General features: G+C 44.9%; 1 protein-coding gene across 2 annotated transcripts in view; it reads left to right on the top strand.

Annotated features, from left to right (window-relative positions):
* The window catches only part of SLC36A1 (solute carrier family 36 (proton/amino acid symporter), member 1), a 39,761-nt gene extending 24,480 nt beyond the window's left edge, over positions 1-15,281 (top strand). For both annotated transcript variants that reach the window (XM_008577680.1, XM_008577679.1), the window contains exons 9-11: positions 1,767-1,933; positions 4,765-4,934; positions 11,430-15,281. In XM_008577680.1, coding sequence (XP_008575902.1) covers positions 1,767-1,933; positions 4,765-4,934; positions 11,430-11,707 — 615 coding nt within the window. In that variant the 3' untranslated portion in view covers positions 11,708-15,281. The remainder of the gene's footprint in view (positions 1-1,766; positions 1,934-4,764; positions 4,935-11,429) is intronic.
* The last annotated feature ends 225 nt before the right edge of the window (positions 15,282-15,506 follow it).

Genomic DNA, 15,506 nt, shown 5'->3' with positions numbered 1-15,506 from the left:
GGCGCACCATCGCAGTGCGCCACCGGGCTGGCCCCTTACACCTTTACTTTTAAGAAAATCTAGAAGCTGGACAAATTTTTTATCAAAAGATGAGTCCTGATGAATTGACAGGTGTTGTAGATGGAACATGTTAAGGCTCTGATGTCATGGGGGAGGCTTTGTGAGTGACAGCGTGTAAATTGCTCATTGTTCTGAGGTTTCAAACCTTTCCCTGTGCTCTCTCTTGGGGCTTCTCATTGTCCATGAAGATTGTCCTGCCTTGATTTGTAAACACTGTGGTTCCCTGCTGCTGGGGCAGAGGCCTGAGTGCTACAGTTTTTCAGCAGTAAGAAAGAGATTCCAAGAACTCAGGACTTGAAAGAAGAGGTTGAGAAAGTCTGCAAAGATGCCCAGAGACTAAATTTTTATCAATTTCCCCTGACAGCCCAGTGCAGAAGTTGTTCTTTGCTTCATTTCATTAGCCAAGTCTTGGATACAGAGTCATTCTGTAAACATTGTTATCTGTTAACTTCAAGATTACTTTGTACTTTCCATTTTTACAATGGAGAGAGAACACTGCTATTTTGATTTAGTTTTAGATTTAAGGGTTATTCAGTGTGTCAGGGTAAAATGCCAGGTTGCACACTGTGCTGTCTGTATTTATGCAGCTGACCCAGGCCTGATAGGATACAGAGATGAGGTTTCTGCTCTCTGGCTCTTTGTACTCTTGGTGTGAAGGAAACAAGACGCATGAGTTTAGAAGCTGTTTCTAATTGGTTGTGGATTAACTGAAGTGTGAGACCCTGGGGGGCAGGGGGGAGGGTTGAGGGCCAGACAGAGATGCAAAGCTGTGATGTTCCTCAGAATCCAGGCCGTGGTGCCAGGTGTATACAGCACAGACCAGTTGTGACTCGTGGCCACATGCACTGCAGGAAAATGAGTGTCATGACTAGATCAAAGAGAGTTTGTGGGGCAGCTAGACATTGCCCTGCGTTGCTTTTCCTCACTGGCCGTACCAGATCCAGTTGATAGATTGTGCAGATTGTCACAGTCAAACCTTCTATGTTCCCCGTTTCTAAATAAACTCATCTTTATAAGGGGCCTTTACTTTGCTTTCACCAAAGTTAAAGAATGTCCTCTTTTATGACAAAGGAGTCAGCTAAGGTAAGTGACTTGACATAGGAGTCTGGAAATGGGCTTTGTTAAGAACCCAAGTTTTGAGATCCTCTATGGACTCATGCTGACTCCTGCAGCTCCATTTCTCTAACTCGGAAGTTTAATCTGTCACTGCTGGTGCCTGCACCTATTGAGGTAAGGAAATACTTTCTGGGAACTAGAACGACAATTTTCCCTGGCCCATATTTTACATTTTTTTAGACAGGTGAGCAAGGAGCTGTGATCTCGGGTTAGGTACCATGCAGGCATGTTGTGAGAGGGTCTGCTGGTTGCCACGTATCTCCTCTCATGGGGTGAGAATCAATCGACAGCAGGAGTGCAGAGCGCTGGCAGGCCAGGAATCCTGCACTCTCATCCTGCACCACCCTTAGCTCTTAGGACTTCCTGCTCTGACAATGGGCTCGAGTTCCTTCTAGTCCTGAGTGTACGAGTGTAACTTCTGATGAAATAACCTTGATTTTTTCATTTGTCTGTCTAGTAAGGGAAGGGAAAAATTGCTTTTGAGAAATTCTGGGGATAAAGAAGTTTTTTCTGAGGATTTTAATTTTTTTCTTGGCCATTAATCTTGCTTTTTTCTGTGCTTTCTCTCCTCTCTGACTACTCTCTTCTAGGTTCTGCCCCTTGAAAACAAAATGAAAGATCCCCAGAAATTCCCACTTATCCTATACTTGGGAATGGCCATCATCACTGTCCTCTACATCAGCCTGGGGTGTCTGGGGTACCTGCAATTTGGAGCTGATATCCAAGGCAGCATAACCCTCAACATGCCCAACTGCTGGTACGTGGGGGAAGGTGGAAACCCAGGAGCACTGAATATTTTTAAAAATTAATGGATCAGAAGATGTGTTCTTCCTCTTACGTATCTCTTAAATCAGACCACTGATGCCACCATCCCCAGCCACCATCACCCCTCATGGGCTGCCCTGAACTTCGTTCTTCGTTTGGATGGGTAGTTCCTCTGGAGGTTTGTACTGAATCCATTGGTTGATCAGCTGCCTGTTCAGTTCAGCCATTTCTCCTTGGAAATCCTGAGCCTGGAAGGGCTGAGTATCCAGTCTGTTCACCTTAAACCATTCCAAGTAGATGGGGAAAGAAGAGGACACATCTGCATTTGGTCACCAGCTTCCGCTGTGTCTCCCCCTTGGCTGTCAGAGGCTTGATGTGCAGGCGGGAGCATCTCACTGTGGACCAGGGGTCATCAGTAGCCCTTTTTTACCTCTCTTTCATTGGCAGGTGTATTGTAAGGAAACACAGAGACAAAATGAAATGCCTCCTAAAAAGGTAGATGTCATAGGGTGTATGCTAATCAACAATTTTGTTTTGAAGATTAAAATCTCATTGTGGAGAGTACCAGTTAATAGGCACTGAGAAGCCGGCTGAGTGTCCCAGGGAAAAGAATAACCTTTCAGTCTAGCATGGCTGATCTGGCCGTGTGTGCTTTAAAAGCTCTGATCAGTGAGGCTTTGGGCAAGGACAGATTGAGAAAATTGAGAAAAATGTTTATTCAGTAATGTCAGCATCTAGCACAGGACAACCTAATCAGCAGGGGTCTGGGGATTAAATTTGTTGCACTGCCAGACAAATGGTAGCCCTGAAGTGAGTTGTTTTGGGGAAGTCTTTTTTCTCTTTCCCTTCGGTGCCTCCTTTTAAATTTTCAGGTGTTCCTGCCCTTCCAAGAGGGAAGAGTCTGGAGGTTACTTGGTGTAACTGTGTCACCTTTCCCTGGAAGATAAGTGGATTGGGAACAACAGAAGGAGCCGCATAATGTGAAGCTTTAAACGAGCATCTGTCTTCTTCTCTCTGACACCCCAAACCCAACTGCTCTAATCTTTCTGCTCCTTTTGGGTTTGATTTATTTGACCATCCCAGCAAGTGACTCTCTTGATTCCAGACTTTGAGACACTCCAGAGGGCTTTGGTGCAGCTCTGAGCTGAATTACAGAGCCATCAGCTGATTTTTCTGAAGAGTTTTTATTATCTGTTGTTGGAGTGAGTAAGACCTTTTGCCAAACTCAGTCTTTCCCAGAGTGTTCTGCTTATAGGATAAGAACATTTTCTAGGTATTAAGTTAAACCACAGAGAAACTCAGTGCACAGTATACACACAATAGATTACCACATTTAAATAGATTTCCAACAAGGGAGGCCAAATGTGGTAATCTTGTGTGTATACTGTGCATTGAGTTAAGTTCTTAGGGATCTGACTTGATCATCAAAGGGAAGGGTCACTCTGCTCCTAAGCAAAGCTCCGGTTAGGGCAGAGTGGACCCTTCCCTTTGATGATCCAGTCAGGTCCCTAATTACTTAATGATCACAGCAGTGGAGGCACAGGGGTGATGAGACAGAGATATCCCAAAGTGAGTACACAGTTTCCCTAGGAAGCTACACATGAAGTGGTGGTAGGAAGGCACCCATAGTGGAGTGGAAAGATGGATTCTGCTCTGCCTCTTGGTCCTGCATGGTCACCATCCGAGTCTAGGAGCACTGAATTGGATGGGAAGGACATAGATAGACTTGTTACATTTTAATTGTATTTTTAATTTTTATTTTTGAGAGGATATAAGCTCATATGCCCATGGTAAAGATCCTAATGTTCAAAAGATATACAGAGAAGATTAAGCTTTCATCCTCACCCCCACTCCAGTGCCCAGTTTTACAATTTTCTATTTCAGAGGCAACCATTTTGCCAGTTTCTCGTGTTTCCTTCTGAGATGTTTAGTGCATGTTACAATGTCGATCATGTGCATGTGTGCGTGTGTGTAGGGGGGTGTTTTTTCCCTTTTTTTTCTTTTTAGACAAATTGTACCACTCTGTAGACACCGTACTGCTTCATGCTTTTTTCACTTGANGTCCTGCATGGTCACCATCCGAGTCTAGGAGCACTGAATTGGATGGGAAGGACATAGATAGACTTGTTACATTTTAATTGTATTTTTAATTTTTATTTTTGAGAGGATATAAGCCCATATGCCCATGGTAAAGATCCTAATGTTCAAAAGATATACAGAGAAGATTAAGCTTTCATCCTCACCCCCACTCCAGTGCCCAGTTTTACAATTTTCTATTTCAGAGGCAACCATTTTGCCAGTTTCTCGTGTTTCCTTCTGAGATGTTTAGTGCATGTTACAGTGTCGATCATGTGCATGTGTGCATGTGTGTAGGGGGGTGTTTTTTCCCTTTTTTTTCTCTTTTTAGACAAATTGTACCACTCTGTAGACACCGTACTGCTTCATGCTTTTTTCACTTGATAGCATATCGTGGAGATAGTTCTATATCAGCACCTAGAGTTCTTCTGCCTTAGACTTTTTAGGAGCTATATGGAGACACCATGATTTATTTAACCAGTTCACCACTGATTAACATTAAAATTGTTTTCAATTTTTCATTCCTAAATATGCTGCAGTGAAATGTTTTGAATATAAGTTTTTGTGCACATGTACAAATATATCTGTGAGATAAATTCCTAGATGTGAAACTTCTGGGTCCGAAGGACATGTGTGTTTGTAACCTTGACAGTGTCGTCACATTGCACTGGGATGGTTCTGGACTCTCACTGATCATGTGTAAGCATGCTGAGTAGGCTTCTGAAAGCATCCTGCCTCTCTCTGCAGGTTGTACCAGTCTGTTAAGCTGCTTTACTCCATTGGGATCTTTTTCACCTATGCTATCCAGTTCTACGTCCCAGCTGAGATCATCGTCCCCTTCTTTGTGTCCCGAGCACCTGAGCATTGTGAGTTAGTGGTAGACCTGTTCGTGCGCACGGTGCTGGTTTGCCTGACATGTGAGTAGAAGACAAGATAATCGCCTTGTTTCTTTTTCCCCAAAGGGCCCCAACCCCCAAGGGCTTTCATGAGACAAAGCATGTGTTGTGAAACTGCCTGTGCCGTGTGAGCAGAAAACGTGGCACATTGTCTCGCTTTCAGAGCTGAGCACACGCAGATGGTGAAGTGCATTAATTATGCATGTGCTCCAAAGGACACGGGTACGAGGACAGCAGCGTACTCACAGATGTGGTATGAAATGCTGTGGAGATGTCCATAATTCAGAGTAAAGACAAACAATCTCTCTCCCATATTAAATAAGGTAAAAGTCCAAAAGAGAGCCATTTATCCCATATCTGTAATGGATATAGGTTGCTTTGGTAGAGGGTGCATGTTTGTGTTTCCAATGGTTGTTTTTGCAGTGTGATGATTTATTCCTTAGATTTCATTTTGAGCCTGTATGATACTATTCTAGATCTTTTTTGATGTTATTTTTACTAAATATACTTCTTAGAAAATTTCTATTGATTAACCTAGATATTTGATTTATCACTTTGTGTTTTAGTCCCCTTCCTCTGATCCCATACCAAGGTGTATGAGTTAAAAGACAGGATATCACCTTATTTGCTGTTGATTGAAAATTGGTATAAATTTTAAAAATAAAAATAATATTTTTTGTAGCTTCTGTGAGTTGGTAGACTAGAGAATCCCTGAACAAATTGGTCTATAATATCTAATTTAAATTTCCAGGAGATTAGCCTGGCCAGTTAGCTTACTTGGGAGAGCATCATGCTAGTAACACCAAGGTCAAAGGTTCAGATCCCCATACTGGCCAGCCACAAAAAAAAAAAAAGTAGGTTATTTGCAATTGTTTGGAAATCCTTGAAGCATAGATTTCTCTTTTTTGGCTGTATTTGGCTTTTCTTTTTCTTTTTCTTTTTAGACTTTATTCTTTTGGGACAAGAACCTCTTATTATATTGAGACTTCCCTGGAAGTTTCCTTAAATTACTCAGTCTGAGCTTCTGTCTTTGGAATAATGATAGGTCTGTCTGATTTTTTAATTGAACCAGAGTTAAATGCTTCAGGGCTGAAAGATGTGAGTGTTGTCCAGCATTCGCTCGTAGTCTGGGAAGTCAGAAATGACTCTGTTGGTTGACTGTTGGTAAGAGGAAGGCAGGCGAGAGGCTGTCGGTTCTTTTCATCCACTCATCTAAACGTGAACAGATGCCTGCCCTGGAATTTAAGCCACCTGCACTTCTCTTCTTCATTTCACATGAAGGACGTGGGTGGAAGCTCAAAAAAGCTCAGCATCCTGGATCTCTTTGAGGAAAGAACACACTAGAACTAAGGAAACAAAGGCATTCCCATGACCTTCTGATGTAGTCCTGGGTAGCACTCCTAATGATTTCTTGGCAGAGTGGGGCAGGGTAGGAGCAGGGCAGAGGGTGGACACCTCGGATTCTCTAGGCCAAGAGCTGTTGGCAACCATGAATCTGGCTTCTCCTTGAAGCTTTCATTTGGCAGACCTTCAGGCCCTCTCCCAGACCAGCCTATAAAAACAGCCCATGCGACAGCTAGTCCAGGGCCCAGGGCAGTCTGCAGCCAGTCCCTGCTCCCAGAGCTACTGAAAGGGAAGGAACATGGTATATCTTGCTTTTCCAGTAAATTGCCTTAAAGTGTGCTGGTAAGAAAGGATGCTTGGACTGTAGATTTTCATCCTCTCTTCTGCCAGCAGCTCCCGGTGCTTTGATTCAGATGTGTATGTTTCCTCCATAGAGGTATTAGTTCTCAGTGCTGAGGAGACAGCTTCCACATGTACAGTATTTGTAATGTCCACTCTGAGGGCCCAGCTCTTGAATCCAAAGGGCGTTGTTAGAAAGGATGGGGATAACTGAAATAATTTACCTTTTTTTAAAGTGGTTCCTCTAGAAAAAGTCTGCCTAGGTAAAATGTGCTAAACTGACTATGTAGCTCCTTGTCCCTACCCAGTGGAGGTGAGGCAGAGGCATGGGGCTCATTCCCCCCAATGCCCCATTTTCTTCTCAAGCCTGGCCTAGCCTCCCTGTGGCATATGTCTTGCTCCTTATCGGGTTTGTTTCCACTGTACCCTGCAGGAAGCAGCGTTTCTGGTTTAGACCTCGTGCTGTCCTCAGATGCCTCTTGGTTTTTGCTTGACTTTTCCTAGCTCTATCTGGGGGTCTCATCTCCCTTCTACAGCACGATGCTCAAAGGACACAGGCTGCTTTTGATCTTCAAGTGCACACAGTTGCTTTCGCCTTCTCCCGTGATCTGTTTTGACCGAGCGTTGTGTCGTCATCCTGTTAAAGAAGGCAGGCCCTTCATCTATGAGAGCACTCCAGCTTCTCTTACCTTCCCTGGAGACTTTGAAGTAATGGTAGGAATCAGTAGAGGCCTTTCATGGTAGCAACAACTTCAGTGTATTTATATGCGTTGATTTTGTTCTTGCTTCTCTTTTCTTTCAGATCTTTTTGTACAAGATTGGTACATGATTTTAGATCTTTGATGTAGTTAATTGTTTTACATTATCTCCATAAATTTTAATGGCAGCTCGTTTTATTGCTATTTCTGGTATTTTCCTGTATTTTTTCCAACTTTTCTGCCTCTTCCTCACCTTCCATCTCCAAGAGGAACAGGGGGGATTTGGTCCAGCCTCATTTTGTTTCCCACTTGGAGTTCAACTTCCTCACCACTCTCCCCCATCCCCTAAAGATTACTATGGCTGATGACTACTTTTTGGTGCTAAATTTAGGACTGTTAGAGATGAAGGGAGGGCAAATGAGTATTTCAGAGACTGGTGCTCATTTTGTTATGATTTCTTAGGGGACACTATTTACTTCCAGCCCATATTTTTGGAAATGCAGACTTATCAGGTCACCTTGTGTCCAGAACTTATGTAGAAGGAGAGGCTGGAAGAGGCTGGCTTCACATGGGAGAATCCAGAGGTTGTAGGATGCATGGTTTTGTTGGAGTCCTTGAGGCACTAACCTGCCCTTCAGCGATTCACACTAATTCTCCGTGGCATTTGACACATGAAACATTTTACTTCAGGTCGGTGTGAGAATTTCAGAAACGTATTGTTGAAGATGTCATAACATAAAACTACATTAATTAAGAGGCCTGTTCAGACTGGAATGCACAGCTACAAAACATTCCAAGCATTCAGACCTTTTAGAGCACAAAGCTTCCACATCCAGGGTGGCGTCTCGGTATCCTCTGGCCTTTCACTCTTCTCTGTCTTGCAGCTGCAGTGAGGAAGGGAAGCATCATTAATTAGGTGTGCAACTGTCCCCCACTCCCATGCCCCCGGGAACCCTCACAAGGCTTTAGTTTCCTCAACGGTATGATATGAAGCACATCTGATCTCTAAGGTCTCACTCAACTCCAAAATTCTGTGGTTCTATATAGCTACTTTGGGCCTGATTTTAAATTTCTACAATAATATTGTTCTTTAAAAAAGAAGGTTAAAGTAAAAACATTTGGGAATAAAAGAAAAAAAATCCCAATATTCCACTGACAACAAAATTTTTTTTTCTTTTTATTTTCTATGTCTTAATTCTCATGGGTACATTGTAAAAATAGTTGCAGTCACGGTACACATATACCTTTGTCTTTCACATTTTATTTAATCTAGCATGAATTTTTATATCATTTATTAATGTTTTCATGACTGCATGGTATTCCATTGTTGACGGATCATATTGACTAAACTACTCCTTTAATGTTGGACATGTAGGTTGTTTCCCTTGCTTTTGTATTTTTAAAATTTATACCCCCACTAAATGAAATTATATACCTGCGCAAGACTATTGTTAATTTTAAAGGCAGATTTCTAGATATTTAAAAGTTATGTGTGTCAATCATAAAATAGCAGAAAGAGCTTCCTGACAAAGGAGCTGTAAGTGTCCAAGGTATTTCTGTGTGCGTTTGTTCTTTTAAGTGCTTTTCTCTTCCCTTGTGCATAAGTCAGCTCTTTCTGATGCTTGTTCAAAACCACAGGCTCCAGAATCATGATCATTTCCTTCTCAGAACATGACCGTTTGCCTCGTGTTGCTTCAGCAGTTGAAAGATCATATTCTTAGTGTCTCTTAGCCTCATGTTGCTTCAGCAGTTGGAAGATCATATTCTTAGTGTCTCTTAGCCCAGAGGGAACATGTTCTGTAATACCACTGGAGTCCTCTTGGCTAATCATGTGGTCTGGATTAGGTTGTCCTCGGTACCCCTTCTGTACATGCCACATCTGAGCTGCTGCTGAGAGCTGTGTAACTGCTGCTGAGAACATGCTCTCTTCCACTTCGGATGGGGTGTGGTTTTTTAGGGAGGAAAAGGAGGGGAGGGTAAGAGGGGATGTTCCTACTTGGCTGCTTCCTAAGATATCTAACTTCTTGGTTTTCTCTTTTTAGGGGGCTTTAACTCCTAGAATAACGATATTTAGTGCTACAAGCGGCCTTAGTTGCCCCAGTATCTTTCCTAAGTAGTTGATTTCTGCCTCTAAAATTAAAGTCATTTTCATGGTGGCAAAACAGACTCCCTGCTCTGGAACCCTGGGGGCCGTTTATGCTGATTGGTCGGGCATCTGTTGCTTCCTCTCCCCACCATATCAGCGGGAGGCGGAAGCTCAGTCTTCTTGCCTTGAGGTCCTGGATTCTAGTCCTGGTTCTGTCACTTTCTATCATTTACTTCTCTGGATCTCTTTCCACGGGGACACCAATGATGTTTTGGAGTTTTATACCTATGTAGCTGAGGCAGATTTAACAGTGCTTTCTACCAGATGACACTGGTCATTCTGCAGTGATGAAAATGTTCCGTATTTGTGCTGCCCAGTGCAACTAGGCACAGGTGGCTTTTGAGCCCGTGACATGTGGCTAGTGTGAATGAGGAGAGAAATTTATTTAACTCTAATTCATTCACATTTAAATAGCCATCTGTGACAAGTCTATTGGACAGCACAGCTTCAGGGTAAGTGTGAGACAGGAGATGTGAGTCTGCTCCACCCCTGGTAAGTCTTGGTTCCCACCTGCCTCTCATCTTACCGCAGGGAGTGGTATTCCAGTTGAAAAGTAAGAGTTTCTCTAACATCTGGTCTCTAAATGCGGTCCAATCTTTTCATCTGGTGCTCAGCCAAAGAAGTAGCCATCAATTCAGACACTGGAGGCAAAATTGGCTGCATCGGCCTGAGGTGTTCTGGCAGGTGCACCAGTGTGGTGCCTTCCTCAGAGTGATTCGACTACGTTTTTCCTTTATGAAATGAAGTTAGAACCAAAACCCCCATGTAAAATGTAGCTCTCTCGTAGGATTCTTGAGGTGATAGATGAGGTCTGGCTGACTGGCTGGATGCCAGGGACATCCTGTTACAGCCCAGCAGTAGGAAAGACAATCTGTCAAACTATATTTGGTTACAAACAAGTTAATGATGCACTTTTCATGATCAGCAACATGAATGCTAGTGATGATGACATTCACATGTATTGCATCCCTGTTGTCACCAGGCCTTGTGCAGAGTGCCTGCGTAACCTCATTTGATCATAATGCCATCTCTGTCATGTAGGGGCAATTAGCATCCCCATTTTGCCAATAAGAAAACTGGGGAATAGGAAGAAGCCATAATTTCCTCAACGTCACTCAGCTAGTTAGCAGAGAAGCCAGGGTTCGAATGCAAGAATCCAATTCCAGAGTCTGTCCTCCTCCGTGAACCTGTGAAACACTGGCCTTTGCCCCCTGTGGAAAGACGAGTGAGATGGGAACAGAAGGTCAGTGGGCAGTACAGTATGTGTGGCTGGGGAAGCCTTCTCCTCTTTGTTTTAAACAGCACTATCTGACCGTCTTGAAGATGGCTGGAGTGGTATGGAAGCCGGTGGCATCTCCTAACATAGTCCACCATTCACCTTCCTCACCAACCTGTGGCTGAGTCTCAGATGTGGGGGCTGCTGGTTGTCCTGGCATAATGGTCACTGTGTGGGGATTTGCTTCAGAGGTCAACCTGAAGACAGAACTGCTTTGTCTTTTGCCTGTATAAAAGTACTCCGTGAAATGGGGTTATCACAGCATCTTTCCAGGAGAAGGAATGTTTTTTTTGTTTGTTTCTTGTCGATCAAGTAGAGATGTTTATGTTGGAGGTGCCCTCAGTGGTAAGAAAATGAGCATTTGCTGAGAAACAGCCCACCTCCTTTTCTGCTCCCTACCCTCCCTCCTTTGGTACAGACCAGATTGCCCTGGAATGTAATTTGGTTCCTTTTCCTCAGAAGGACAGAAGTCATGCACTGTGGCAGGAAAAGAGCTGAAAGCTAGGGGACTGGAGCCAGGAGATCCAGGTCACACTCCCAGTTCTGCCGACCTTGCAGTGCGAGCCCAGTTATTCCACATCTCTGGGCATCCATTGTCCAGAGATTGGACTGGATAGTGTCTAAGTCTTCTTAGATCTCTCCATTCGGTAGGATGGACAGAGGTGGAGTGGGCTCTGGGCACTCTTAAACAGGCATGTCCTCTCTCCCTGCAGGCATCTTGGCCATCCTCATCCCCCGCCTGGACCTGGTCATCTCCCTGGTGGGCTCCGTGAGCAGCAGTGCCCTGGCCCTCATCATCCCACCCCTCCTGGAGATCACCACCTACTACTCGGAGGGCATGAGCCCCCTCACCATCGCCAAGGACGCCCTGATCAGCATCCTGGGCTTTGTGGGCTTTGTGGTGGGGACCTACGAAGCCCTCTATGAGCTGATCCAGCCAAGCCAAACTCCCATCTTCATCAATTCCACCAGTGCCTTTGTTGTGTCGTGATCTGGGTGCATTCTCTGCACCTGCCCACCCCAACCCTGTGTGTCCCCCCAGTACTTGGCTCCAGAGCTTCAGGTATGGTCTAAGCTCTGGGGAGAGGCAGGTTGTTGTCTGGGAACCCCACTATCTAGCAGCTGGGTCCGCTGGGCTGGGTGGGGCTGAGGGCAGGGGAGAGGGTGGGTAGCAGACATGACAGGTGCCACCAGTAGCAGTGCTTTCACTGCGCATTTGTACTTATTTTAACCCAGAACTTTTCGGGTCTTTCCCTCACCATGCCTTCTCCCTTATCACCTGCCTGCCTCCTTCTGGCCCACCTCACCCAAGTTATTCCTGTTGCACAGCTTACTTTATTTAAAACTTTTAGTGTCCCCCACCTCATGTTTTCTCCTTTCCTGGGCCAGGCTAGATTACATAAGTGGGAGCTCTCCCTCTTTATAAAGCTTGGCCTCCTCTTCATCTTTCTCTCAAATGTTGTACCCAATATTCTCCTACCTAGTCAAGTCTCCAGGGGGTGTCTGGACCTACCTAGTAGTTTAAAACCAGTCCCCAAAGCTGGAGTTTGTAATCTTTACTCTCTGGCTTCCTGTGACCCTGAGGGCAACACCTTTTCTTCTCTGAATTCCTCAGTGTGGGTCACAACACTGTATTCTTAATTGCTTCAGCTCTTAAAAGATATGAAGTGCTGCCTAAATGGAAGATATTTATATTTTATTTAAGATTAGATTTTTGTTTTTAGACTTTGTCTCTAGATCTGGGGTTATAATGAGTTGCTTCTTCCTTAGTAACCTTTCACTCAGCGTCTCCTGCGGAAAATGAACTTGCCCCAGGAACTGTCTGCTTAGGTCCTCCGCAGTCTTGGCTGAGTGCCCTGAAGGTTTTAATCAGAATCATCTAAGTGCGTACCTCTGTGGGGAGGCACGGATTTTACCTCGCATTGATCAGCCTGATTTCATACTGAAGAGATATCGAAGTTCTCAGGAAATATTTGCTGCGCCAGGCCTAGGGGAAGGATTTCCTAGTGGGCTGTGCTTCTGCCAAGGGAGACCTATAAAATGGTTGCTTTGTACATTCAGGCCATCTTCCACCCTCGGCCCCCAACAAGCAGAAGGAGTGGCAGCATTCGGTTGCCATCCTGCTGGGAAGGCACCCACTTCATTGCCAGGGATGAGAAACTGAGGTCAGTGTGCACAGAGTTTAAGTTCATAGACTTGACACAGCTGGTCTGACACTACGTGCGGTGCTCGGCTGTTTACAATCACTGGGGGCTGGGGCAGAGCCAGTGCCCGCCCCACGCTGCCTCCAGGACCTGGACTTCGAAAGGGACCACTGAACACTAATCGTGACCCCTGTTCTTTCCCCAGGGTGCCTCCCTGAGTATCACAAGCAGTCTCAGTTTTGGCTCATCTCTAGCTCAGCCTTCAGATTCGGGAGCAAACTTGAGAGAAGGCAAAGAAAGATACATTGCCTGGCTTTGAGTTGCCTCTTCTTCCCTCTTGGCATGAGAGGAGTATTTCAGAAGGGCACTTATTACCTCCCATTGCGTCAGCTGTGCGGGTGTGCATGCATGTGTTTGTATGGGTGTAACCCGGCGGATTTCTTGTCTCCTCCACTCCTGTCATCAGGCTCTTGCTCACCTGGAGATACGGTTTGCCCTGAACGTTGGTTACAGGAGAGCAGCAAACATTTATCAGGGGTTTTGTTTTTGTGTTTCACCAAAGCTGGTAAGGGCTGTGACCTACCCTCATGGCCCCAGCTTTTTTTCTTTCTCGTCCATTCCAAAGCCAGTGGAGCCAATCTGGAGGGGAAGGGACAGGAAAAGTGGACTCTCTCATTGCAGTGGCTTCTAACCTACCTGATAATAGTTCATCAACTTAGGAAGATGTCACCATCATTGACTTGTCCTCCCTTAGGAGAATGACACTTTTCAACCACCCCTTCTGCTCCTTTGTGGTCTCTAACAGGTGCCTATGTGACCAAAGTTCTAGCTGGGATTAGCAGAGGCCCTGCACTCTGGAGTCTCAGGCTTAGACGTTACCAAAGCGGGCCCGGAAACTGTTAGCAAGCTTGGGCTCTGGCAGCCCAGCTGTTACCTAGCTGTCCTCTCACGGCAGTACTGAGAGTTGTTTTCAATAAGGTACATGCCAATGGAAGGGGGCCGGGTGTGTGTCCTGCCACAGCCTCCTCGTTGGAGGCATCTGTGCACTCAGAACTGCTAGAGGCAGTCCTGTCCAGGTGACTTCTGAGATTGGGACTGTGATGTTGACCTGAGGACTGGATGGCAGACTACTGAGGTCCTCAGTCCCCCTTAGCAAAATGCAGGCTATTGCTTCAAGGTCCCTGGCCCCAAGAATGTGGTGTGTAGAAGCTGGCTCTGGCTCTGGGGTTTCTGGAAGCTAATTCGGCATGGCTTCTGCCCATTTGATCTCTTTCCTGTGCTGCATTGACAGCTGATTGTGTGGCTACCTTAGAAGACCAGGCAAGGTGGATCCAGCTAGAGGACCTTCCTTGCTGTGCAGTTGTACAACTCTTAGGTGTCTAGTACAGGGTCAGCCAGGAGAAGTTGGCAGTGAGGGGATGTCCTTCCTCTTCTGCAAGTAGACCTTGGTGTTATCAGCACCATGCTCTATCAAGTGTACTAACCAGCCAGCCCCCAAATTTGCAGTTTTATCAGTAGTCTTAAAGTGTTGGTCCCAAAAAGTACATTAGAAAGCTCGTTTTCCCCCTCCCTATTCTCTTGTCTTAATTTTTCTTCTCAAATTTCTCCTTTCCTAGAATATCATCTCTGTTTAACACTACATGTTCACCTCATGATTTTGGAAGTGCAAAATCTCAATTTATTCATGTTTACAGCTCTCACTTCCTGCTCCCAGCAAGGGGGTCTGTGTTAGTGGGTTTTAGTCCAGTTGATCAGATGTTGAAGCAGGTCTCGCATCGGCCCCTGGTGGGAGTACAATACTGTTTCCTCGAAGAGGAGACACAGAGCACAAGTGGCAGGACTTGGAGATGAGGAGGTCAGTTTCAAGTCTGCTTTAGAACTTAACTTTCCAAACTACAGATATCCAAGACCTCTAGGGGAAAGGGTGCGGCTTGTCTTTGAAATCACGGTCAGTATCTTCAGACAATTAGTGCTGCTGTGACCGCATCAGCCCAATAGATTTCTTCCCTTTCCTGTGTACCACTGAGTCATTCCCTGGCCAGAGGACATAAACAGTGCTGAGGTTGTCAGGGTAAGGGAGGTGGAAAATGAGGGTGGAGGGTGCCTGCTGTTCATTGTATTCGTTGGCTTAAACCAAGGTGATGCTGGGGAACCTATTTTGTTTTAGTGAACAATAAAATCAGGAGCTTCGATTGTAAAGCATGTCCATGGACGTGAATGAGAGGAATAAGTGTCTTACAGCAGGCACTAATAACCACGCAGTACTGTGTATGTTATGTGCCTGCATGTGTGTACATTTCCAGCATGATGGAGAGATGTGGATTGTTCCAGAGCTTGTAGAAGATTTGTTTTGGGTTCTGCACGTAGATCATGTGTTAAAATTTTTCTTTTCAGTAAATGAATTTTATTTTTTATTTATGAGAGGTTGAAGTCTGTGTTTTTGTTTTCATACCTTCTCTTTCTTTTTACATCACTCAGATCCCTTTACTAGATCTTAGGTTAAAATGTTTTCTAGCTTATGCCACAGAGTTCATACAAGAGCGAGTGCAAACACTAGAACCATCCATGACATTGAGAGGTGCCCAAAAAAAGGGACCAGGAATTTGTTGTTGTCGTTGTTAGACATTGTGGTCCCTAAATCTCCTG

Source organism: Galeopterus variegatus, unplaced genomic scaffold (assembly GCF_000696425.1).
Source record: "Galeopterus variegatus unplaced genomic scaffold, G_variegatus-3.0.2 Scaffold1562, whole genome shotgun sequence".
NCBI lineage: Eukaryota > Metazoa > Chordata > Mammalia > Dermoptera > Cynocephalidae > Galeopterus > Galeopterus variegatus.
Note: the sequence above shows the minus strand (reverse complement) of the source record. Positions and strands in the feature narration are given on the sequence as shown.